This window comes from Rhinoderma darwinii, chromosome 7, assembly GCF_050947455.1.
Source record: "Rhinoderma darwinii isolate aRhiDar2 chromosome 7, aRhiDar2.hap1, whole genome shotgun sequence".
NCBI classification, from domain to species: Eukaryota; Metazoa; Chordata; class Amphibia; order Anura; family Rhinodermatidae; genus Rhinoderma; species Rhinoderma darwinii.
The window spans coordinates 85422984-85447608 of NC_134693.1; the positions used below are offsets into that span (position 1 = coordinate 85422984).

General features: G+C 44.4%; 1 protein-coding gene across 4 annotated transcripts in view; it reads right to left on the reverse strand.

Moving 5' to 3' along the window:
• Positions 1-4767: 4767 nt before the first annotated feature.
• Positions 4768-24625, reverse strand: part of KCNJ4 (potassium inwardly rectifying channel subfamily J member 4) — a 565683-nt gene continuing 545825 nt past the window's right edge. For all 4 annotated transcript variants that reach the window (XM_075833631.1, XM_075833630.1, XM_075833628.1 and 1 more), the window contains one exon: positions 4768-6312. In XM_075833631.1, the coding sequence (XP_075689746.1) occupies positions 5010-6312 (1303 nt within the window). In that variant the 3' untranslated portion in view covers positions 4768-5009. The remainder of the gene's footprint in view (positions 6313-24625) is intronic.

Below are 24625 nucleotides of genomic sequence, written 5' to 3' on the forward strand. Positions count from 1 at the left end.
AACAGCCTAGAATTTTTAGGCTAGGTTAATTTTACCAATGAGAGATAGATTATATATATAAAAAAAAAAAGAAAATCACATTGTCAAAATTATATATATTTATTTGCATTTTGCACAGAGAAATAAGTATTTGATCCCCTACCAACCATTAAGAGTTCAGCCTCCTCCAGACCAGTTACACGCTCCAAATCAACTTGGCGCCTGCATTAAAGACAGCTGTCTTACATGGTCACCTGTATAAAAGACTCCTGTCCACAGACTCAATTAATCAGTCTGACTCTAACCTCTACAAAATGGGCAAGACCAAAGAGCTTTCTAAGGATGTCAGGGACAAGATCATAGACCTGCACAAGGCTGGAATGGGCTACAAAACCATAAGTAAGACGCTGGGTGAGAAGGAGACAATTGTTGGTGCAATAGTAAGAAAATGGAAGACATACAAAATGACTGTCAATAGACATCGATCTGGGGCTCCATGCAAAATCTCACCTCGTGAGGTATCCTTGATCCTGAGGAAGGTGAGAGCTCAGCCGAAAACTACACGGGGGGAACTTGTTAATGATCTCAAGGCAGCTGGGACCACAGTCACCAAGAAAACCATTGGTAACACATTACGCCGTAATGGATTAAAATCCTGCAGTGCCCGCAAGGTCCCCCTGCTCAAGAAGGCACATGTACAGGCCCGTCTGAAGTCTGCAAATGAACATCTGGATGATTCTGAGAGTAATTGGGAGAAGGTGCTGTGGTCAGATGAGACTAAAATTGAGCTCTTTGGCATTAACTCAACTCGCCGTTTTTGGAGGAAGATAAATGCTGCCTATGACCCAAGAACACCGTCCCCACTGTCAAGCATGGAGGTGGAAACATTATGTTTTGGGGGTGTTTCTCTGGTAAGGGCACAGGACTACTTCACCGCATCAATGGGAGAATGGATGGAGCCATGTACCGTCAAATCCTGAGTGACAACCTCCTTCCCTCCACCAGGACATTAAAAATGGCTCGTGGCTGGGTCTTCCAGCACGACAATGACCCGAAACATACAGCCAAGGCAACAAACGAGTGGCTCAAAAAGAAGCACATTAAGGTCATGGAGTGGCCTAGCCAGTCTCCAGACCTTAATCCCATCAAAAACTTATGGAGGGAGCTGAAGATCCGAGTTGCCAAGCGACAGCCTCGAAATCTTAATGATTTACAGATGATCTGCAAAGAGGAGTGGGCCAAAGTTCCATCTAACATGTGTGCAAACCTCATCATCAACTACCAAAAACGTCTGACTGCTGTGCTTGCCAACAAGGGTTTTGCCACCAAGTATTAAGTCTTGTTTGCCAAAGGGATCAAATACTTATTTCTCTGTGCACAATGCAAATAAATATATATAATGTCTACTGAGTCTACACGCAGCAGGTATATGGCTGAAGGCAAGGGTCAATATGAACCCTTTGATGCCAAGTTGGAATTTTGGGCTATTAGTATACCTATATTACCAATCGAGGGTTAAGCACTATGCCCAATATATTTGTATAACGGGGCATAATCCTTTGATTCCCTCCATGCACATGAGGTTCCTGCATCGGGCTGTAATTTGTAGCCCAGCAGTGGAGCAACCCTTCAAAGATAGCAAAAACGGCGTGATCGTGAATAACGCCGTGTAGAATCAAATGTGCATAGGGAGTAACAACTGGGATGAACGGAGAATGAATGGCCACACACGCCGTGTGCAGCTCTAATAAGGAAAGCAATGGTACGTACTGAACTGTTTCAGATATTCTGTCACTAACTGATATTATAGTGAATACAGGCTGAAGAGCCAATATACGAAGTATGAATTAGAACGTTAACATTGCTTCAAATATTATTAGACACCCGACGCGCGTTTCGCCGGCATTTCCGGCTTCTTCTATGGGTCAGACAGCATGCAGGGTATGGAAAGAGCAAGGAGTCTGTGAGGTGCTGCGCAGGAAGTGGAGTCCGAGAACAGGATACCTTCTAGGCAGCTTCTTCTGAGCAGCCCAGTATAATGCAGCAGTAGTTGTCATTACCTGTAGTATAAAGCAGCGGTGTACACAGACAACGGAGGACCTTTAAGCAACAACAGGATGCTCTCGAATAGCTCAGCCCTCTTGCTCTCGAATAGCTCAGAATAGAGCAACCGCTTTGAGTCTCCCTATTCGATCCACAATCCACCTGTAATTGTGTCATAGCATTCATTAGCTCAATACCTTACATGCAATCTAACAGACAGTAGAAAGCTACTTTTAGGGAGACAGGGGGCCCTCTTACCTACTGGGAACCTGTACAACTGAACAGATTGCATGTATGATATGTCTGCCCCTGGTTTCAAGGATCTACAGTGAAGGAAATAAGTATTTGATCCCTTGCTGATTTTGTAAGTTTGCCCACTGTCAAAGACATGAACAGTCTAGAATTTTTAGGCTAGGTTAATTTTACCAGTGAGAGATAGATTATATTTAAAAAAAATCAGAAAATCACAAAGTCAAAATTATATATATTTATTTGCATTGTGCACAGAGAAATAAGTATTTGATCCCTTTGGCAAACAAGACTTAATACTTGGTGGCAAAACCCTTGTTGGCAAGCACAGCAGTCAGACGTTTTTTGTAGTTGATGATGAGGTTTGCACACATGTTAGATGGAATTTTGGCCCACTCCTCTTTGCAGATCATCTGTAAATCATTAAGATTTCGAGGCTGTCGCTTGGCAACTCGGATCTTCAGCTCCCTCCATAAGTTTTCGATGGGACTAAGGTCTGGAGACTGGCAAGGCCACTCCATGACCTTAATGTGCTTCTTTTTGAGCCACTCCTTTCTTGCCTTGGCTGTATGTTTCAGGTCATTGTCGTGCTGGAAAACCCAGCCACGAGCCATTTCTAATGTCCTGGTGGAGGGAAGGAGGTCGTCACTCAGGATTTGACGGTACATAGCTCCATCCATTCTCCCATTGATGCGGTGAAGTAGTCCTGTGCCCTTAGCAGAGAAACACCCCCAAGACATAATGTTTCCACCTCCATGCTTGACAGTGGGGACGGTGTTCTTTGGGTCATAGGCAGCATTTCTCTTCCTCCAAACACGGCGAGTTGAGTTAATGCCAAAGAGCTCAATTTTAGTCTCATCTGACCACAGGTTCTGACCACAGGTTCCCAATCACTCTCAGAATCATCCAGATGTTCATTTGCAAACTTCAGACGGGCCTGTACATGTGCCTTCTTGAGCAGGGAGACCTTGCGGGCATTGCAGGATTTTAATCCGTTACGGCGTAATGTGTTACCAATGGTTTTCTTGGTGACTGTTGTCCCAGCTGCCTTGAGATCATTAACAAGTTCCCCCCGTGTAGTTTTCGGCTGAGCTCTCACCTTCCTCAGGATCAAGGATACCCCACAAGGTGAGATTTTGCATGGAGCCCCAGATCGATGTCGATTGACAGTCATTTTGTATGTCTTCCATTTTCTTACTATTGCACCAACAGTTGTCTCCTTCTCACCCAGTGTCTTACTTATGGTTTTGTAGCCCATTCCAGCCTTGTGCAGGTCTATGATCTTGTCCATGACATCCTTAGAAAGCTCTTTGGTCTTGCCCATGTTGTAGAGGTTAGAGTCAGACTGATTAATTGAGTCTGTGGACAGGAGTCTTTTATACAGGTGACCATTTAAGACAGCTGTCTTTACTGCAGGCACCAAGTTGATTTTGAGTGTGTAACTGGTCTGGAGGAGGCTGAACTCTTAATGGTTGGTAGGGGATCAAATACTTATTTCTCTGTGCACAATGCAAATAAATATATATAATTTTGACTATGTGACTTTCTATTTTTTTTTATATATAATCTATCTCTCACTGGTAAAATTAACCTAGCCTAAAAATTCTAGACTGTTCATGTCTTTGACAGTGGGCAAACTTACAAAATCAGCAAGGGATCAAATACTTATTTCCTTCACTGTATAGTGTACAGAGCACCACTTATATAGTCAGGGGTGTAGCTAAAGGCTCATGGGCACTACAATCCAGGGGATTCGCTATGGTCTTAAAACGTCAGGGGCCAATACATATGTCCCCTCCCCAAAAAATGTGTGTGTAGGCTTAGATATAGGGCCCCAGCAGACAGTAATGTTATACTTACCCTCCACTTCAAGCTCCGGGCGCAAAGGAGGATCTGGCGGCTGACGTTGTGCGCAGCTCAAAGCGTCGTGACATCATGACACGGAAAGACACCAGGACCTCAGCTGCACTCGGGAAAGAGGAGGGTAAGTATACTGTTACTACAGTAACAGGGGCCCATGTAGTTTATTACATAGGCCCCAGTTAATATAGTAACCTTTAATAAACATGGTTCGGAGGGATGCAGGCACCCCTAGCTTTGAGGCCCGGTCGTAATTGTGCCCGCTGCAACCCCTATAGTTACACAACTGCATACTGTATAATGAACCAGATTAGTAGCTCAATTTTACTAATTATGAAAATTCGCCCTGACATTCACTTTAAAATTGCTCCTTAGCAACACTCCGCAAAATGTTACTTTGTTAGTAACAGAGCAGGATAAAGTGGTATTTTGTAATATGTTGCTAAGGAGCAGCTGAAAGAATCTTATATGCCCATGTTGTAACTCTCTGCAAAGTGGAACTACTCTTAAAGCTTTCATAAATCACATGAAATTTCTTATTGCCTTTTTGATAAATATCTTAAAAGATCTATACATATATAAACATGTATGATTTGTAAGAGCACAAATTAAAGATTTATTTTTCATTTATGTCTGTACAAAATATTTCTACACACTGAATATACCCGTCCTGTTTTTTTATCTGTCTCACAACAAGAAAAAAAAGCTCCATTTACAGAGCATACTTTAATGATTGTGAAAGTTTGTGAAAAAGTCAATGTCTTTCCAATGAAATATTTGTTGTAGTGTAAAAGAGTATAGCGCCTTCAGACACAGAGTATAACTACACCATAACCCTAATGGGCATTGTCATAGGGAAGAACTGCCACTCATAGCATTCATATGGCTGATTCTCTTCTGTAAGAAATATTGTCTAGTGCCATTGAAGCCTGGAGACGATCTAGTTCTAAATGACTTCCCATAACATGAATAATGCCTTCATCAGGATCACTGCGAACAGCTTCTTCATCCTCATCCTCCTCCTGACTTAGAATAGCCAGCTCATTTTCAAAGCAGAAGGCGCTTGGGGAAGATAAAGCAGTTATGCGACTTTCATGCATTTCACGTGCACTGCACATAGGGGTTCCTGGCACCTGGTATGTTTTATGAAAGTGGGAATAGTCAACTTTATAATGATTCTTCTCCTCAAATACAACAGGCTCAAATCTGTGTCCCCAACGAATCTCACTTGCTAGGTATGAGCTGCGAGCTTGCGTTGTCATCGCTGTGGCCTCCACCATACCTTCCAAAATTACAACAATCTCAAAGTCTTCACCCTCAAGCTGCTCCTTCCCCATTGAATATAACGGGCTCTCCTCATCAATCTCATGAACTATAATTATGGGGGAAACTAGAAATATACGATCCAGTCCACTATCGTATCCCACATTCAGGTCCCGCTGATCTACAGGAAGGTACTCACCCTCTTGAGTAACATATGGCTGGATCAGTTGTGCTCTTACATGGGCTTCTACAATGTGACTTTTGCGCAAATTACCAACCCTCCACATTAAGCAGAGTTTACCATCCCTTAGGGCAATTACAGCATGATGACTAAAAAGTAAAGTTTGAGCCCGTTTTTTAGGTCTAGCCATTTTGGCCATGATTGTTCCAATCATAAAAGAGTCGATGAGGCAGCCAAGGATTGATTGTGCCACTACAGCTAGTATGGCTAAAGGGCATTCATCAGTAACACAACGGAATCCATACCCTATTGTGGTTTGTGTCTCTACAGAGAAAAGAAAAGCTTCCACAAAGCTGTTTACATGCATTAGGCATGGTTTTGGTGGGCCTGATTTTCTTGCAGGAATTGTATTAACACCTAAATCCCCATGGACGAAAGCAATGCACCAGAAGAGGAAGGCAAAGAAGAGCCAGGAAGCTAGGAACGCGGCAGAAAAGATAAGCAGCATGTAGCGCCAACGAGTGTCCACACATGTGGTGAAAATGTCGGCCATGTAGCGTTGTGATTTGTTGCTGAGATTTGCAAAGTAGACATTACATTGACCATTCTTTTTAACAAAACGATTACGTCGTTTCCGTAGTGAATGAGGATGGTGGAGTGAAGAGGCCCATTGACCATTGAGACCCATAGATGACATGCGGAGACCTTCCTCATCTGTTGCCACAATGCTGTACCTACTGTAGAAGACATAAGGAGAGTTAATTAAACAATTTTATATATTGTCTAAAGCAAAACAAATAAATAATCTTAAATGTCATTCCACTTTTGACAATTCTGCAACTTTTGCATTGTTTTAATTATTTTTTTACTTTTTACTTACCCACTGTAATGATATATTATCCTTCATATTAATCTAATGTACATTATCATAAGGTAGTTTGGGTCTAGAACTGTTTTCCTCAATAAAGGGGTTTTCCAACATTTATTGCAGTTGACGTGACATAAATGTCTGAGAGGTAATCCCACCTCTAGGGAGAATGTAGGTACCCTGACTTCCGTTCTGAAAACAGGGACATAGCTAGGAGGGGGGCAGGCAGGGCATGTGCCCCCGGCACAACTGGGAGGAAAGGTGGGGGGAGCCAGGGCCGCGCTAGGGCCGTGCCAGGGCCGCACCGTCCATGACGGCTGCCTGCTGCCTCACTGAAACCAGCCGCCGCCACCCTCTCCTGCACTTTAATTGTACCTGCATCTTTCAACGACGCAAGCGGCGCAATGACATTCTGCCCTGCCAATATAGTGTGTCCGGATAAGTATCCACTTTATTCTTCTGATCCAAAGAAAATTTTCAAGAAAATTAGAATACAGTCCATAAGAACACTTCTCATGGACGGAATCCTAATGTTCCTGACTGTACACAATAAAAAGAAAAGTATAAATGTATTCAGATACATTACAGAATTGTAAGTAATGACATTATATAAAAGGCCATTGATACCTGATATATATCTTATGCTACTGATGTTACTATTTTGTGTCTACAGCTCCATTGTAACAGAGTACAAACAAACCCTGGGTACTTTCATCCTGCAGTCATACTTCCAACATATGTCCCATATATTATACTTATCGTCACTCTTTAAGTTACAAGTAGGGGACAGAAAGATGTAAGAGAGTATAACTACAGGGACTGATGACACAGGGCTTGTTTGTAGTCTGTTAGAGATTCTCTAGTGACTGGTATAGTGCCAAGTGACTGGCGCAGGGCAAATGTGGTGCCTATTTTCAAAAATGGCTCTAGGTCTACCCCGGGTAATTATAGACCAGTTAGCTTAACATCAACCGTGGGAAAAATGTTTGAGGGGCTATTGAGGGACTATATACAGAAATACGTGACAAAAAATAGCATTATAAGTGACAGCCAGCATGGTTTTACTAAGGACAGAAGTTGTCAGACCAACCTAATTTGTTTTTATGAAGAGGTGAGCAGAAGCCTAGACAGAGGGGCCACTGTGGATATAGTGCTTTTGGACTTTGCAAAGGCATGTGACCTGTCCCTCATAGACATCTAATCGGTAAATTAAGGACTATAGGTTTAGAAAGTATCGTTTGTAATTGGATTAAGAATTGGCTCAAGGACCGTATCCAGAGAGTTGTGGTCAATGATTCCTACTCTGAATGGTCCCCGGTTATAAGTGGTGTACCCCAGGGTTCCATGCTGGGACCACTATTATTCAACTTATTTATTAATGATATAGAGGATGGGACTAATAACACTATTTATATTTTTGCCAATGACACCAAGCTTTGTAGTATTGTTCAGTCTATGGAACGTGTTCGTAAATTGCAATTTGATTTGAACACACTAAGTGTTTGGACATCCACTTGGCAAATGAACTTTAATGCAGATAAATGTAAAGTTATGCATTTGGGTACCAACAATCTGCATGCATCATATTTCCTAGGGGGAGCTATACTGGGGGAGTCACTTCCTCCATCTGGAGAATAAAAGGTTCGATCTGCAGAGGCGACAAACCTTTTTTACTGTGAGAACTGTGAATCTATAGAATAGCCTACTGTAATGGCAGGAAGGAGGTGAAGGGAACAAGTGAGCCCTAATCTACCCACCGCCCTGTCCCTGCCTACTTGCAACGACCCGCCCTAGGCGACGGGGTACAACTTGGCGGCGGTCCCTACGCTGTCTAAGTGCAAGGGAGTACAAACAGGGAACACGCAAGGGAAGGGAGCGGTGAATGAGTCAGTCAGGATCAGGATGTAGTGGAGTATACCAACGAGAGCACGGAGCAGGAAGCAAGCCAGGGGCAAGCGAAGCAGGATAAGCGGAACTGAAGCAAGGCAGAAGCACGGCAGAAGCAGGCTGGAGCAAGGCAGCAGTGGGGCCAGGAATCCAAGAAGAATAACAAGCACTGAGGAAGAGAACACGGCAGGTATAAATGGACAGGGGGCGGAGCTAACTCCGACTGACCAGGCCGCGATAGGCTCTCCCACTCCTGAGCCTGCCACCCTGGTTGGTGGAAGCCGGTGTCAGTCTAAGAGGTCTGGCCTCAGGTGTCGACTGATTAATCCCGGGAGTATACACAGACGTAGTACCTGGCAGATCCTTTACACCTACTGCAGGAGCTGGTCACAGCAGGGACAGTAGATGGCTTTAAAAAATGCTTCGATAATTTCCTAGAACGAAAAAATACCAGTTCCTATGTCAATGTGTAGAAATGTTTCACTTCCCTTTTCCCATCCCTTGGTTGAGTTTGATGGACATGTGTCTTTTTTGAACCGTACTATGTAATTATGTAACCATGGATATACATAGGTCTACATAGGAGCTGTAGACACAAAACAAGAGGAAATTTGTAATCTCTACATATATTAAAATTGTAAACTTTGCGTGTCTGTACATTGAAAATATTTGCGAAAAAAAATAATTGGGGGGATGAAGGATAAGTAATAGAATGCATTAAGATCATTTTTTGAATTTTTGTCTGTTTGTTTGTGCAAGCGTCACGTAAAAACTACTGCCCCAATTCGGATGAAGTTTTTAGAAAAACATAGGGGTCAACTTAAAGTAACATTTAGTTTTTATTTCATCGCAATCGGTTCACTGAATCAGAAGATATGCAAATTTAATGTTTTCAAAAATTCATTTACATTGCATTAGTACAACAACAAACACATGGAAACCATGGCAACCAATAACATTTTTACTTTCAGTTTGTATTGTCTTGGAAAACTAAACACCAGTAATTTTTCAAGCTGCCTCAGACCAATTACAGCTGTTATCTGATTGGTTGCTAAGGACAACAACTCCAACTTTCGTCTATATTAGTTTTTTTTATGCATCGGTGGCACATATAACTACCAATCAGGTTTCTGCTTTCATTGTCCAAGCTGCCTCAGAAAAAAAGAACTGTAATCTAATTGGTTGTTATGAACAACAGCTTCAACATTTGTCTACATTGATTCTTACATATAGAAAGGAGATATAGCAACCAATCAGATCAGTGCTATCATTCACCTGCTGCCTCACAAGAATGTAAACTACAATCTGATTGGTTGCTATGGAAAAAAGTTCCAACATTTGTTTATTTGAGTTTTTACACATAGAAGGGAGATAAAATAACCAATCAGGTTATTGCTTTCATTCTCCTAGCTGCCTCACAAGAATCTAAACTGTAATCTGATTGGTTGTTATGGACAAGAGTTCCAACATTTGTCTGTATTGGATATTACACATAGAAGAGTGATAAAGCAACCAATCCACTCGCTGCTTTCATGCACCCAGCTGCCTCAAAAAACTGTAATCTGATTGGTTGTCTCAAAGGGCTCGGACAGCGGCCTCTCGGTCTCAAGAGAGTAAATGCCTTACAGAAAATATTTCTCAATATAGCAGAAATGCAAAAAGAATGAGACTAATTAGGTCTCAAAATCTGAGGAAGATCCTGAGGCAACACTTGCAGCAGCTCAAGAATGTCAGGCCAGAACTCACGCATCAGAAACTTCTACCCAGCGTGAGTCTCGGCTAAGTACACAGCATGCTCGCATGTCGCCCTCTCAGTCTCTGGAGAGTAACGAGGAACGCGAAGCGCGACTATCTGCTGACCGACAGCGCCATGCATCGTCACGTGAGTCTGAAACTATCACCAACAGAGAATCTCGCTTGATTTGTCAGAGTGCTCGCACAGTGGTCTCTCGAGAGCTTGAAAGTAGTGAAGAACATGAAGCGCGATTAACATCCAATCGCAAACGTCACAACTATGCCAGAGCTCTCGAAAGCGAGGACCAATATCAACGATGATTGGAATCAGCTAGAGAGAATTATAAACGCACGTACCAAGATAATGAAAGTTATTTATTGGCTGAAATGGAAAGTGTAGATGAAATACGGCAGGCAGAAACAGCAGGACAACATCAATCACGCTTAGAGGCTGATCTAATTCAACACTCTCTTAATAGAAGGTCTATTTCATCAAAAGATTCAGATGAGTCTCAGGAGCATGGTGCAGCAAACAATGTTGTTCCTTGGGTCAATAAGGAAACAGCAGATTTTATGTATTCCCCTAGGATTGACTATACTGAATTCGCTTCCGTATGTGGTATGGTCGTAATTTGCAATTTTTGCGGTGCTCTCAAATGGAGAAAAGAACCAAATGGAATCGGGTGTTCAAGTGGTAAAGTTCACATTGAAAAATTTCAAGAACCTCCAGAGCTTATAAAACAACTTTTAAATAGTGACCATCCACAATCAAAACACTTCTTACACAGTATCCGTTTATATAACAGCGCATTCTAAATTACATCTTTTGGGGCAAAACTAAATACAAAGGGTCATTCATGCCAACCTTCAAGGTGCAAGGCCAAGTTTACCATCTCATCGGATCTTTGCTACCACAAGATGAGCCAAAATTTCTTCAGATTTATTTAGTATCAGATTACAATGCACAGGCCAATATCAGAAATCAGAACTTTCCACAACTAAATAGTGACCATATATCTCCACTTCAAAACATGCTGCATCAGTTGAATCTGTATGTGCATAGTTTCAAAGCTGCATTACAGTCTATGCCACAGGGGCAAATAAATGATTACAAAATGATCATCAGCGCAGATAGACGTCCTGTTGCTGAACACCGCGCCAGGTATAACGCCCCTGTCAAAGATGAAGTTGCAGTGGTTTTAGTTGATCAGCAGTGCGAAAGGCGTGACATCGTGTTGCGCACTCACGGCGATCGCCTGCAATGCATTTCCAAAACACACAGAGCTTACGACGCCCTGCAATATCCTTTAATTTATTGCCACGGCGAAGATGGGTACAATTTTGGACTCCAAGTTAATCCTACTAGGGTAACAAATTTTCATAAAAATATATCAGCCCAGCAATTTTTTTCATACCTGCTGCAGATAAGGAGTCATTGTTTTATCTATTTGCAATGATTTTGAGGACTGTTCAGCCAATTTAATGTCGATATGTATGCGAAAATTGAGACAGAGGGTTTAGTGTACATACGCACTAACCAGACACGTTTACGTGCTGAATATTACGTGCATCTGCGAGGTGCCATGCAACAAGATAATAACATGGAAAACATAGGGCGATTAGCAGGGGCGTAACTAGGAAAGACTGGGCCCCATAGCAAACTTTTGACTGGGGCCCCCCCTCCCCTGGGTGTCACACAACCCCCCCCCCCTTGTAGATAGTGCCTTTTTTACAGCCCCCCCCTGTAGATAACGCCATACAGCCCCCCCTCTGTAGATAGCGCCATACATCCCCCTGTAGAGAACGCCATACAGCCCCCCTGTAGATAACGCCATACAGTCCCCTGTAGATAACGCCATACAGCCCCCCTGCAGAGAACGCCATACAGCCCCCCCCTGTAGAGAACGCCATACAGCCCCCCCTGTAGGGAACGCCATACAGCCCCCCCTGTAGAGAACGCCATACAGCCCCCCCCCCTGTAGGGAACGCCATACAGCTCCCCCCTGTAGGGAACGCCATACAGCCACCCCCCCCCCCCTGTACGGAACGCCATACAGCGTTCCCCCTCCCAAAAAAATGCGACCTACAGTGTGTCCAACAAAATACATGTATCCCCTCTCCACAGGATCTCCACAGGATAGGGGATACATGAGTGATCGCTGGCAGCGATAGGGAGAACGGGGGACTGAAAGTCCCCTGAACTTCTCCATGACAAAACTCTGACTTCCGGTGTCAAGCGCAGCTCAATAAAATTGAAAGGAGCGCTGGTCACGCATGCGCACAAGCACGACCGGCGCTCCATTAATTTCTACGGAGCTGCCGACACAGACCCTGGAAGTCCGAGGTTTGTGATGGAAAACTTCAGGGGACTTTCAGTCCCCCGTTCTCCCTATCAATGCCAGCGATCACACATGTATCCCCTGTCCTGTGGAGATCCTGAGGAGAGGGGATACAAGTCTTTTGCCCTATTTTGCGCCTTCAGGACCAGACACTGTTTAGCCATTTTTAGCACGTGTTAGTTAAATGGCTATAACTTTTTTATTTGTTGGGCTAACTACGTGATTTTTGCGACGTTTTTTTCCGTAGACAATGCAGGTTTCATTTTTTATACACACCTTTTTTGCTATTTTAGCATTTTTATTCATAAAGTTTGAAAATAATAGTAAAAAAATAAGCTTTTTTACATTTCAGCTATTTTTTTTTTGGTAATAACATAGTTTTACCCTAAAATAGACCTTTTATTTGTGATCGTCATTGTCTACCGTAAATTTTTATATATTACATGTCCATATTAGGGTAATTGGGTCAGCGCTAGCGTTACAACAATGATTGGCGGGGGGGAACGTTTTTTTTGGGGGGTGGGTATTTTATGTGTATTTATTATTTAATTTTTTTTGCACTTTACTTTATTAGTTTTTTATTACTATGGTCTGTCCCCCAAAGGTCAAAGAAGACCTTTGGGGAACTCTATATTTTTTTTTCTTTCTTTTACACCATGTTTTTCCACTGTAACTGGAGCTGCACAGCAGCCCCAGTTACAGGGGAAATCAGCCCTCTCATAGTGACGATTGTCACTAATAGGGCTGTGCTGGGTCTAGTAAGACCCAGCAGCAGCCTGCCACTAACGGCACCCGGCGATCATGTGACCAGTCACATGATCACCGGCAGGAATAGAGACAGCGCCGCTGCTGCTGTCTCTATTCCTGTACACAGCGCGCATTCAGTGCTGTGTACAAGTGATCAGAGAAGACAGAAGCAGCGAAAGCTGGTTCTGTCCTCTCCTCAGGGTCCCCGGCAGTCACTGACAGCCGGAGACCCGACATTCAGCTGCCCGATCGCGCGGGCAGCAAGTTAAAACCCGAGCCGTAGAAAGTCTATGGCTCGGGTTTTAAGGACCCTGACCGCTGGCCGTAAAAATACAGCCAGCGGTCGGGAACCAGTTAATGGCAGAGCGGGGACATACCTCCCTGCTCTGCCGTAGTGTTCAGTGGCGTCCCGCTGTAGCAGCCATAGCGGCTGCTAGCGGAGCCTCCGGCCATGGTGGGGGCCCGTGCCGGCGGGCGACACGGGCCCACTCATGCCGCGGGCCCCGTAGCAGCCGCTACTGCTGCTACGGCGGTAGTTACGCCACTGGCGATTAGTTATCCTGCCATCTAGTTTTACCTGTGGTCCGTGTTACATGAATGAACACACAAGATGCTTTCTGCTACGTTTGAAAATACGGCTGGCCTGACCTTTTTATAACGTTCACAACTAATTCAAAGTACGAAATTTCCCAAGAACTTCTCACAGGACAGGCGTCTTATGATAGGCATGATATTATAGCCAGAATTTTCCACTTAAAACTAAAGTTGATGATCGACCTGTTCACAAAAAAAAACGCTTTCAGTTCAGCTCTTTGTTTCATGTACAGCATTGAGTGGCAAAAGCGTGGCTTGCCACACGCCCACATTCTCCTGTGGCTGCAAGAAAAAAATTGTCACGATGCTGTTGACACGGTCATAAGTGCCGAACTTCCCTGACCGCAACGAGGATCCGATATCGCACAAGATTAAATCTTACGGAAAGCCCAGTGTGTAATGTTTCTAAGAACAGCGACAAAGCAAGGGTTCTACGTGATTGGTGCTTAGTAATATGGGATAAGTGCACTATGGCAAACCGTAAAGCGGTAGAAGCAGTAGATAGAACCTTGCGAGATATCAGATAAAATGACCAGCCCATTGGTGGTATGACAATGCTTTTCTGTGGCAATTTTAGGCAGACTTTGCCAGTCATACCACGAGGAATGACGGCAGATTAAATTAAAGCCCGCCTAAAGAGCTCAAGTCTGTGGTGGAAGGTTATACCGATGCATTTAACAATAAATATGTGGGCGCGAACAGGAGGCAACCCAAATTCACAAGAGGAAGGGAAAGTTATTTTGCCTGATAATTTATGTGTACTGTTCCATCGCTGCAAGACCTCATTTCTTCTGTGTATGGTGACCCAACGCAAATAACAAATCATGAAAACTCTTGGCTATGCGAAAGAGCTATTTTCACCCCTCACAACCACAAGCAATAAACGCTGAAATATTGATGTGTGTTCATGGGGAAAGTACAGAATATATCTCTATCAACAGAGTCATTGAAGAAGAAGATGCTACCAACTATCCGGTGGAATTTTTAAATTCCCTAAGCACACTCGGTCTTCCGTCACACAAAATTAATTTAAAAGTCAGCGTCCCCATAATTCTCCTTAGAATTTTAAGCCCACCATAACTACGTAACGGCACCCGACTAAAAATCACAAATCTACAGCAAAACGTGATAGAAGCTGAGATTTTAATAGGACGTGGCGCAGGTGATAGCGTTTTTATACCCCGAATCACCGTCATTCGAAATAATTTTCGCTTTAGTTTTAAACGTGTACAGTTTCCTGTCAGCTTATGTTACGCTATGACCATCAACAAAGCGCAGGGCCAAATGCTGCACATTGCAGGCGTGGACCTCAGTGTCAGCTGTTTTGTGCACGACCAGCTCTATGTGGCTCTCTCCCGTGTTAGCAACTCCACCAATCTTTATGCACACATCCCTGGTGGTTCTACTGCTAACATTGTTTACAGGGAAGCGTTGTCGTAGTGAACCTGACTACTGAAAGAAAACTATTTTTAATTGAAGTATGTTTATTGTCTATGTTTTTTTCACTTTGTTTTGAGTATGCTCCAAGGCTAGGAGTATACTTATAAAAAACGGCATCGGTACGTTTTTCATTGGTCTCCGTGTACGAAATCACGGGCACAGCTAGTAAAGACTATTTACGTAGATGCATAATTTTTTCATTTTAAATGTATTAGCAATAAAAAAAACTGTAGCAAAAGCTCTAAATCAGCGCTGCAGCCCCTTCATTTTCAGGATCTTTGGTGATTCCAGAGAGGACAACCTACTTCAACAACTTTTGATTTGAACATCCAAAATGTTAGCAAGTTTTTCAGACCAGGTTAACCTCCTACTAAGAAATGTTGGACTGGTTGCATGGTAACAGACTTGTGGCACCTCCTTAAAAGGACTCTTTAGCAGTAGCGTATCCACAGGCAATAAAAGTACAACTCCAAACAATAGAAGTAGCTTTCTTTGAATTTTTGGGGTAGGCGACAGGCATGAGAACTTGCTTCAACAGGGTACCATGTTGTGTCCATGGTCGCTGACTGCTGGCACGCTGTACTTACCGGCAGCCGCAACCGCGGGTCTCTGGGTGCTTGTTGGCATCTCACTCCTGGGAGACGCCACCTCAAGCGGCTGAATCCTCCTGCTAGTAGGGTGCGTGCGCGCGTTCGTACCAGTCCTTAAAGGGCCAGCGCGCGCACCAAATAAATGTTCCCTAACCTATCCCCTTACTTCCTGGACTATTTAAAGGGCTCTGCCCTTCCACTGCTTGCCTGAAAGTTGTTTTTATATTCCCATGTTAGACTTGCAAATGGTCCCTTGGTTGTTATCCTGCTACCAGTGTTCCCGTATCCTGCTACCTGTATCCTGTATCCCGTAAATGTGCTTGTTCCTGAGCTGTATCTAGTGTTGGAATCATGCTGTCATCTGCCATGTTTTGTCATCTGCCACGTCTGGTATCATCTGCCACCTCTGGTGTCATCTGCCACGCCAAGCATCACCTGTGCCACGTGTCTGCTATTCCAAGCATCTGCCTGAACATCCTCCCAGGTACTCTTACCTCAGAGATTGTTATTGACTGTAGTTTGGCCAGCTGCTACTCTGCTACAGCGGAGCGGTTTGGTGGCTCCACATACCCCCAGAGTCGTGACAGTACACTCAGACCATGGATCCCGCCGGTCAACCTAAGAGAGCGATTCAGGCGATACAAACGAACATGTGTGATGTGCGGGCACGTCAGGATCAGCTTTTACAGGCAGTAAATTTCTATCAGCACCAGTTGGATCATCCGACTGCGCCTGCACTGGGTGCTAATGCCATTCCATTACCTATTACCCCTCATGCATGCACTGGATCTGCAATTTCCCTGCCTCTACTGCCTTGCTACGACAGGGACCCTAGAGCCTGTAGTGGCCTCATCATTCAATGTACAATCTACTTTAGGTTGCGGGCCCATCTCTTCCCCTCAGATGAGGCAAAGGTAGCATTTATTATCTCTCTCCTTGCTGGCAAAGCCCTGGCATGGGCGAATCCCATCTTGGAACGTGAGGGCCCGGAATTCTCTGATCTTTCTCTGTTCCTAGAGACTTTCTGTACAGTGTTCGAGGAACCGGGTCAAACATCCTCTGCAGCTGCCTCACTGCTAACCCTCAAACAGGGGGAGTCAAACGCAGGAGAGTATGCTATCTCCTTCCGCACACTGGCGGCAGAGCTGGCTTGGAATATTGAGGTCCTGGTGGCGAGCTTTTGGCAGGATCTTGTTCCTTGTATTAAGGATGAACTGGCAGCTTGAGAACTTCATGTTACCTTGGATGCCTTGATACTTCTGGCTACCCGGATCGATATGCGGATCCAAGAGCGCACTCTGGAAGTCCATTGGGAGAGGAGACCTTGTCGACTAACACCAAAATTCCAAAGACCGCTACTACCCTGTCCTGCAACTCCTTCGGAGGAGACTATGCAGATAGATGGACTCCGATTGTCTGACCAGGAATGGCAACGCAGGCGAATGATCGGATTGTGTCTGTACTGTGGCCACAAGGGACATTTTCGTGCGCTAATGCCATCAAAAGCCGGGAAATTCCAGCACCTAGGTATGATTTGAGAGACTTACTTAGGTGAATCACTCTCTACCAAAATATTCTCTCCCAAATTGTCTATTCCTGTGTCTATTGTCACCAGTGAAGGATCGCACTGTGTGCCTGCATAATTGGATTTTAGAGCGGCTGCAAATTTCATCCAACATGACATAGTTGATCATCTCCATTTGACCACAGTTCCAATAGAGAAACCCTTGGTGGTCGCCCCTGTAGATGGACAACCTCTGCCTGACCCGATTCTTTCTATCACCAAACCACTGAGGCTGCAGATAGGTGTCCTTCATTCTATGCTGATTGTTTCCTATATCTTGTCCAAAGCTATCAACCCCATCCTATTGGGATTACCCTGGCTTCGCCAACATGCTCTAGTCCTTGATTGGAATTCCAGAGAGGTTCTCCAGTGGGGACACGAATGTTTGCACTGTTGCCTGCCTCAGGTTCGTCCTACTATGCGGATGTCTTCAGTAAGAAGGAGGCAGAGGTCCTTCCTCCTCATCGTCAATATAACTGTCCTATAGAGTTGCCTCCTGAAGCCTCTCTCCCTCTTGCATGAGTCTACCCTCTTTCCTTGCCTGAAACCCAGATCATGTTACAGTATGTCAAGGAGAACCTGGTCAGGGGGTTCATCAGAAAATCTACTTCACCAGCCGGAGCCGGATTCTTCTTCATGGAGAAAAAGGGCGGGTCACTCCGACCGTTCAAAAAATAAGTACACCTTGCCGCATATCTCTGAACTCTTCTACATAATTATGGGGCCTATAACTTGTTTAGTATACGCAAGGGTGACGAATGGAAAACCACTTTTAACACCCGGGACGGTCACTACGACTATCTTGTCATGCCCTTTGGACTGTGTAACACTCCTTCGTTGTTCCAGGAGTTTGTGAACAAAATCTTCCATGATCTCCTATATGTCTGCGTGGTGGTATATCTGGACGACATCTTGATCTACTCTGACGACGCATCGGAAGCATGTACGCCAAGTCTTGTTGCGGCTAAGGGGGAATAAATTATATGTGAAACTGGAGAAGTGCTTAATAGAAAAGGGGTCTTTATCCTTCCTGGGCTATATTGTCTCTGATCGTGGTCTTCAAATGGACCCGGAGAAGGTGAAGGCCATCTTGGAGTGGCCACGTCCTCAGGTTCTCCGAGCTATTCAAAGATTTCTATTGTCAGTTTATTCCAAACTTCTCTTCCCTTATTCCCTTACCGCTCCCATCTCAGCTCTCACCAGAAAGGGAGTGAACGCTAAGGACTGAACACCTGAGGTGGAGTCAGCATTCTCCAATCTCAAGAACGCCTTCACGTCTGCTTTTGGTCGTCATCATCCTGATGTTACTCAGCAATTTTCCTTGGAGGTTGATGCCTCTTCCATTGGTGCTGGAGCACTCCTTTCAGAAAAATTCTAAGGGTAAGGCAATATCTTTCAGATTCTTCTCCAAAATCTTTGCACCTGCTGAGCGCAAATACTCTATTGAAGATTGAGAGTTGCTCGCTGTCTCAAAATGGAAACTGTGGCTAGACTCTCCGCACAACACTATTTGACCATCGTATTTCTAGGAAACCCGGTAATTCATTCATATGGTTGTATCCCATTCTTCTTTTGTCATTCGCACACATACGAGTCCACATTTAGTTGCAGTTGTGTCCTTATCAATCATTGACCATCATTGTATATGTATACACATAGCTGTGTTTTTTTTTTTGCTTTTTTTTTTTGTTTGTTTTTTTAATGTCATGTATTATTTGAATGTCATCAAATGTACTTACCTTTCTTTGTATTTGATATACCTTTCAATAAAAACGTAATGGAAAAAAAAAAAAATTGAGTTGCTCGCTGTCAAACTGGCCTTGGAAGAATGGAGTCATGTGCTTGCGGGCTCTGCCCACCCCATCATCATCTACACCAGGGGTCTCAAGCACGCGGCCCGCAGGCCGCATGCTGCCCCTGGGGCTGTCATCTGCGGACCGCGGGACACAGAGCCGCTAGTATAGGCTCTGCTCCGAGACTGGAATTCCCTGTCATCGCTGTCCACATATGAACGGCGATGTCTGGGGCTTCCCCAGAGCCGGAGTCCCGGGCAGAGCGCTATTATAGGCTCTGCTCCGGGACTCTGTGGAATTCCCTGACATCGCTGTCCATGTTTGGACACACGATGTCTGGGGCTTCCCCAGAGCCTGAGTCCCGGGCAGAACGCTAGTATAGGCTCTGCTCTGGGACTCTGGGGAAGCATCTGACATCGCTGTGATGTCAGGGGCTTCTCCAGAGCAGGAGTCCCAGTGCTGTCAGGAGCACAGCTGTAGTCCCAGGAAGAGCCTACTAGCGCTCTGCCCGGGACTCCAGCTCTGGGGTTGCCCCTGACATCTCTGTCCATATATGGACAGTGATGACAGGAGCAGAGCTGGAATCCCAGGCAGAGTGCTAGAAGCAGCTCGGCTCCGGGACTCCAGCTCTGGGCAAGCCCCTGACATCACTGTGGCAGCATCTGCGGCGGGCACTGTGGCAGCATCTACGGAGTGCACTGTGGCAGCATCTACAGAGGGCACTGTGGCAGCATCTACAGAGGGCACTGTGGCAGCATCTACAGAGGGCACTGTGGCAGCATCTACAGAGGGCACTGTGACAGTATCTACAGAGGAAACTGTGGCATTATCTAGGGGTGTGTTGCATTATCTACAGAGGGAACTGTGGCATTATCTACAGAGGGCACTGTGGCATTATCTAGGGATGTGTTGCATTATCTACAGAGGGCACTGTTGCATTATCTATAGAGGGCACTGTGGCATTATCCACAGAGGGCTCTGTGGCAGCATCTACAGAGGGCACTGTGGCAGCATCTACAGAGGGCACTGTGGCAGCATCTACAGAGGACTCTGTAGCAGAATCTACAGAGGACTCTGTGTCAGCATCTACAGAGGGCACTGGGGCAGCATCTACAGAGGGCACTGTGGCAGCATCTACAGAGGACTCAATGGCAGCATCTACAGAGGACTCTGCGGCAGCATATACAGAGGACTCTGTGGCCGCATCTACAGTGGACTCTGTGGCAGCATCTACAGAGGGCACTGTGGCAGCATCTACAGAGGGCACTGTGGCAGAATTTACAAAGGGCACTGTGGCAGCATCTACAGAGGGCACTGTGGCACTATCTAAAAAGGGGCTGCCTAATCTTGACATGTGTGTCTTACAAATGCTGCTAACTGAGCCGCCGGACTGCATTTAGCGACACTTAAAATGGAAAACTGGATTGTTGAAATAAGCATGTGGAGAAATATCTCAAATTTTAAACCTAGCGGTATTACTATAGTAATGTAGTTTTATTATTATAGTAATATAGTGTTATAGTAGTTCAAATAACTAATTGATTAACAATTATTTTGTATTGTATCAAATTTGAAAGTAATACGGCCTGTCAACTTCCAATTTTTTCTATATGTGGCCCACTTACCCGGCCGAGTTTGAGACCCCTGATCTACACTGACCACAAGAATCTTACATATGTGCAGTCTGCACAGATGCTAAACCCTCGTCAAGATAGGTGGTCGCTGTTCTTTGCCAGGTTTAATTTTCTTCTTCATTTCTGCCCTGCGGACAAAAACATTAAGGCCAATGCCTTTTGTCGATCATTTGAGACTGACGACTCAGAAGAGAAACCTCAACATATTATTGATCCTTCTAGGATTATTGCCGTCAATTCTCTACAGATCAAGGACATTCCTCCTGGAAAGATCTTTGTCCGTCCTGCTGACAGGAAAATAATTCTTTGCTGGGGGCATAATTCTAAACTCACCGGGCATTCTTGTGTTCAAAAGACTCGGGACTTTATTGCTTGTCATTACTGGTGGCCCTTGCTACATAGGAATGTCTTGGACTTTGTTTCCTCCTGTGCTAGTTGTGCTCTAAGCAAATCCCCTCATTCTAAACCTACTGGTCTTCTCCAACCTCTGCCGCTGCCTGATGGCCCCTGGCAACACATTGCTATGGACTTTATTACTGACCTTCACTCTTCTGTTGGATGTACCACGATCTGGGTGGTGGTGGATAGTTTTTACAAAATGGCACATTTTGTTCCTTTAACGGGCCTCCACTCAGTTCCTCGTCTGACAGATTTGTTTGTCCAACACATTTTTCATCTACATGGACTAACTCTTCATATTGTTTCTGACCGGGGTGTACAGTAAACTTCTAAATTCTGAAGAGTCCTGTGTAATCTTTTACATGTGAAGCTGGATTTCTCTTCTGCCTATCACCCATATTCTAACAGTCAAGTGGAGAGGATTAACCAGTTACTAGAGAATTATCTCCGTCATTATATATCAGTCTAACATGACAATTGGGCACAGCTCCTGTCTTGGGAGTAATTCTCATACAATAACCATACAAGCAAGTCTACTGCTTCCTCTCCATTCTATATTGAATACATTTAGCAGCCACGAGTTCCTCTTCCTGTACTAACTATGACTCAAGTGCCTGCAGTCAATTCTTCATTCGGGTCATTTCTTCACATCTGGCAGCAGGCCAAGTCCGCAATTCTCCAGGCAGTGAATTGCATGAAAACATATGCCGATAGGAAAAGAAGGGTTCCTCCTCAGTTTCTCCCAAGAGTCAAGGTCTGGCTTTCCTCTAAGAACATTTATCTGAAGGTCCCTTCCCACAAGTTCGCAGTGTCCTATAAACTTCGATTGCCTCCTACTCTCAAAATCCCCAATTTGTTCCAAGTTTCCCTCCTAAAGCCTGTGGTCTTGAACTGCTACAGTAAATCTCCGGGGTCTGCAGTTGCTCCCAGCGGTACTTCTGATCTCTATGAGGTGAGATCCTGGACTTCAAGAGAGTAGGAGGAAAGACTTTCTATCTGGTGGACTGGAAAGGGTTTGGTCCTGAGGAAAGGTCCTTGGAGCCAGAAAAGAACATCAATGCCCCAACTTTCCTCAAGAGATTCCTCCTATGCTCTGGACCTAAAAAGAGGGGGTGTAAGGGGGGTACTGTTGTGTCCGCGGTCGCTGACCGCTGGCACGCCGTACTCACCGGCAGCCAAGGGACTCTGGGAGCTTGTCGGCGCCTCCTTCCTAGGAGACACCAATTCACGTGGCTGCAGCCTCCTGCTACTAGGGTGCCAGCGCGCTCCCGTCCGCGGCCTTAAAGGGATAGCGCGTGCACCAACTAAATGTTCCCTAACTTTTATCCATCTTACTTCCTTGACTATTTAAAGGGCTCAAACCTTTCACTCCTTGCCTGAGCATTGTTGTTGTTTTCCCATGTTAGTCTTTCAAATGGTCCCTTAGTTGTTATCCTGCTCCCTGTTTTACCTGAATTTTGCTGCCTGTATCTCGTAAATGTGCTTGTTTCTGAGCTGCATTTAGTGCTGGAGTCGTGTTGTTATCTGCCACGTTCCGTGTCATCTGCCATGTCTGGTATTATCTGCCACGTCTGGTGTTATCCGCCACGTCTGCTGCCATCTGCCATGTCTGGTATCATCTGCCACACCAAGCATCACCTGTGCCACGTGTCTGCTACTCAGAGCATCTGCCTGAACATCCTCCCAGGTACTCTTACCCCAGAGACTGTTATTGACTGTAGTTTGGCCAGCTGCTATTCCACTACGGCAGAGCGGTCTAGTGGGTCCACATACCCCAGGGGCTTGTCAGTATCTTCCTACTAATTGTTGAGCACAAAATGGTAGGACATTTTTAATTATGATCATTTGCAAAGCTGCTCCATTTTTTGTTTTAGATGCATTGGAACAATAAACAAGTGGTTGCAATGGTGTAAATACCATTTAGGATTATGCTTTAAATGTAAACCTAACATGAATTCCCTTTTCATCAGGATTTACTGACAGCATGGAGCGGGAAGAGTGAATAGAAGTAATACAAAGAAGCCTCAAAGAGCCCTGTATGAAGTGACATTGGAGAAGACACTTTCAAAAAACATAAAAAGTGAAGATCATCCCAATTGATTTCTAGCCAAAGCCCATCTTCTGTAAACAAACTGGCAACTGTTTTCTGAACTTTAGAAGTTTATCAATATGGTAAACCAATCTCTGTTTGATAAAAATTTAAACCGGACACCCGTTATCACAATAGGTGGGGGTCTCAAATTTTGGACTCTAACATATCAGAAACTTATTGCATATCATGAGGGTATGCTATAAATGCTATTGGTTGGAATACCCCGCTAAGTAAACTTGTTGTCTTATTCACCTTTGAGGGCACATTTCATATGTAATTTATCTGGTTCCACATAAATTCGGTATGTTATCCAAGTTGTATTTGGGAAGTCTGATGGTTTGGGTTTTTTAGGCTTTATTTGGGGCTTGTGCTTGAAAGTTCAGGATCTGCTCTAGACACTAGACACCTTTTGCTCATATAATTGAGTTATACCATCGCTTGCAGCAGCATATATAGTCTATTTCATGAGATAAATATATTTTTTAATTATATGCACAGTGGTTGATAAGTTATTATTCTGCTTTATTTCTGCTTGACTGTATTACTTTCCTTCTCATTTACTATGGTATTCCAGTTTACAATTACCAGTTGAACTATCTTGTTTGTAGATGTCAGCAAAAATAGCAGGGATATGGACAGCACAGCAGAACTAGGCCTCCAGGACACTACGGGAGCCAGCCCCAAGGAATCCAACTTGTAGATCCCCCCAGTACAGGTAAAGACAAGACAACATATTTTTTTCAACCATACTATGTAACTATGTAACTATATCCTGTAATGTATGCAATAAGATGTAACTATGCAACTATATCATGTAATGTTTGCAATAAGATCTAATCTGGCATCTAATATGGCCCAAACTAAGAAACATTTATTCAGCATTGTATTACATGTCCATAGAAGTTTAAGATGTTAATAATGCTGCAAGTGATTATGTCAATTATATTTTGTGCACAACATTCAACATTACATTTATATTGGTTATGCCATACAACAGATACAGATAAAGAGATGGCAGAGCTCTATGATTAAGGGTAGCCTGAAATTGACATCTACAAACAAGTAAAGATAAGAAAGGGAGGCAGCACTCCAAAAATTATTTCAAGAATCCAGGTTTACTGTCACGTTGGGTATGTGGACCCACTGGACCATACCGCATTGACGGTACGGCAGCTGGCAAACAGGACACAGGTCAAAGTCTATAGTTCGTATAGTGTACCTGTGTTAGCTCAGACAGTAGCAAGACAGGCTCGGCTGGGATTAGGCAGCAGGCAGGCTCCAGATGTGGTGTAGCAAAAACAGGCGTGGTATACAGCACAGCACAACTTCAGTTCAACACGGTACTTGACCAGGATAGCACGGGATACAG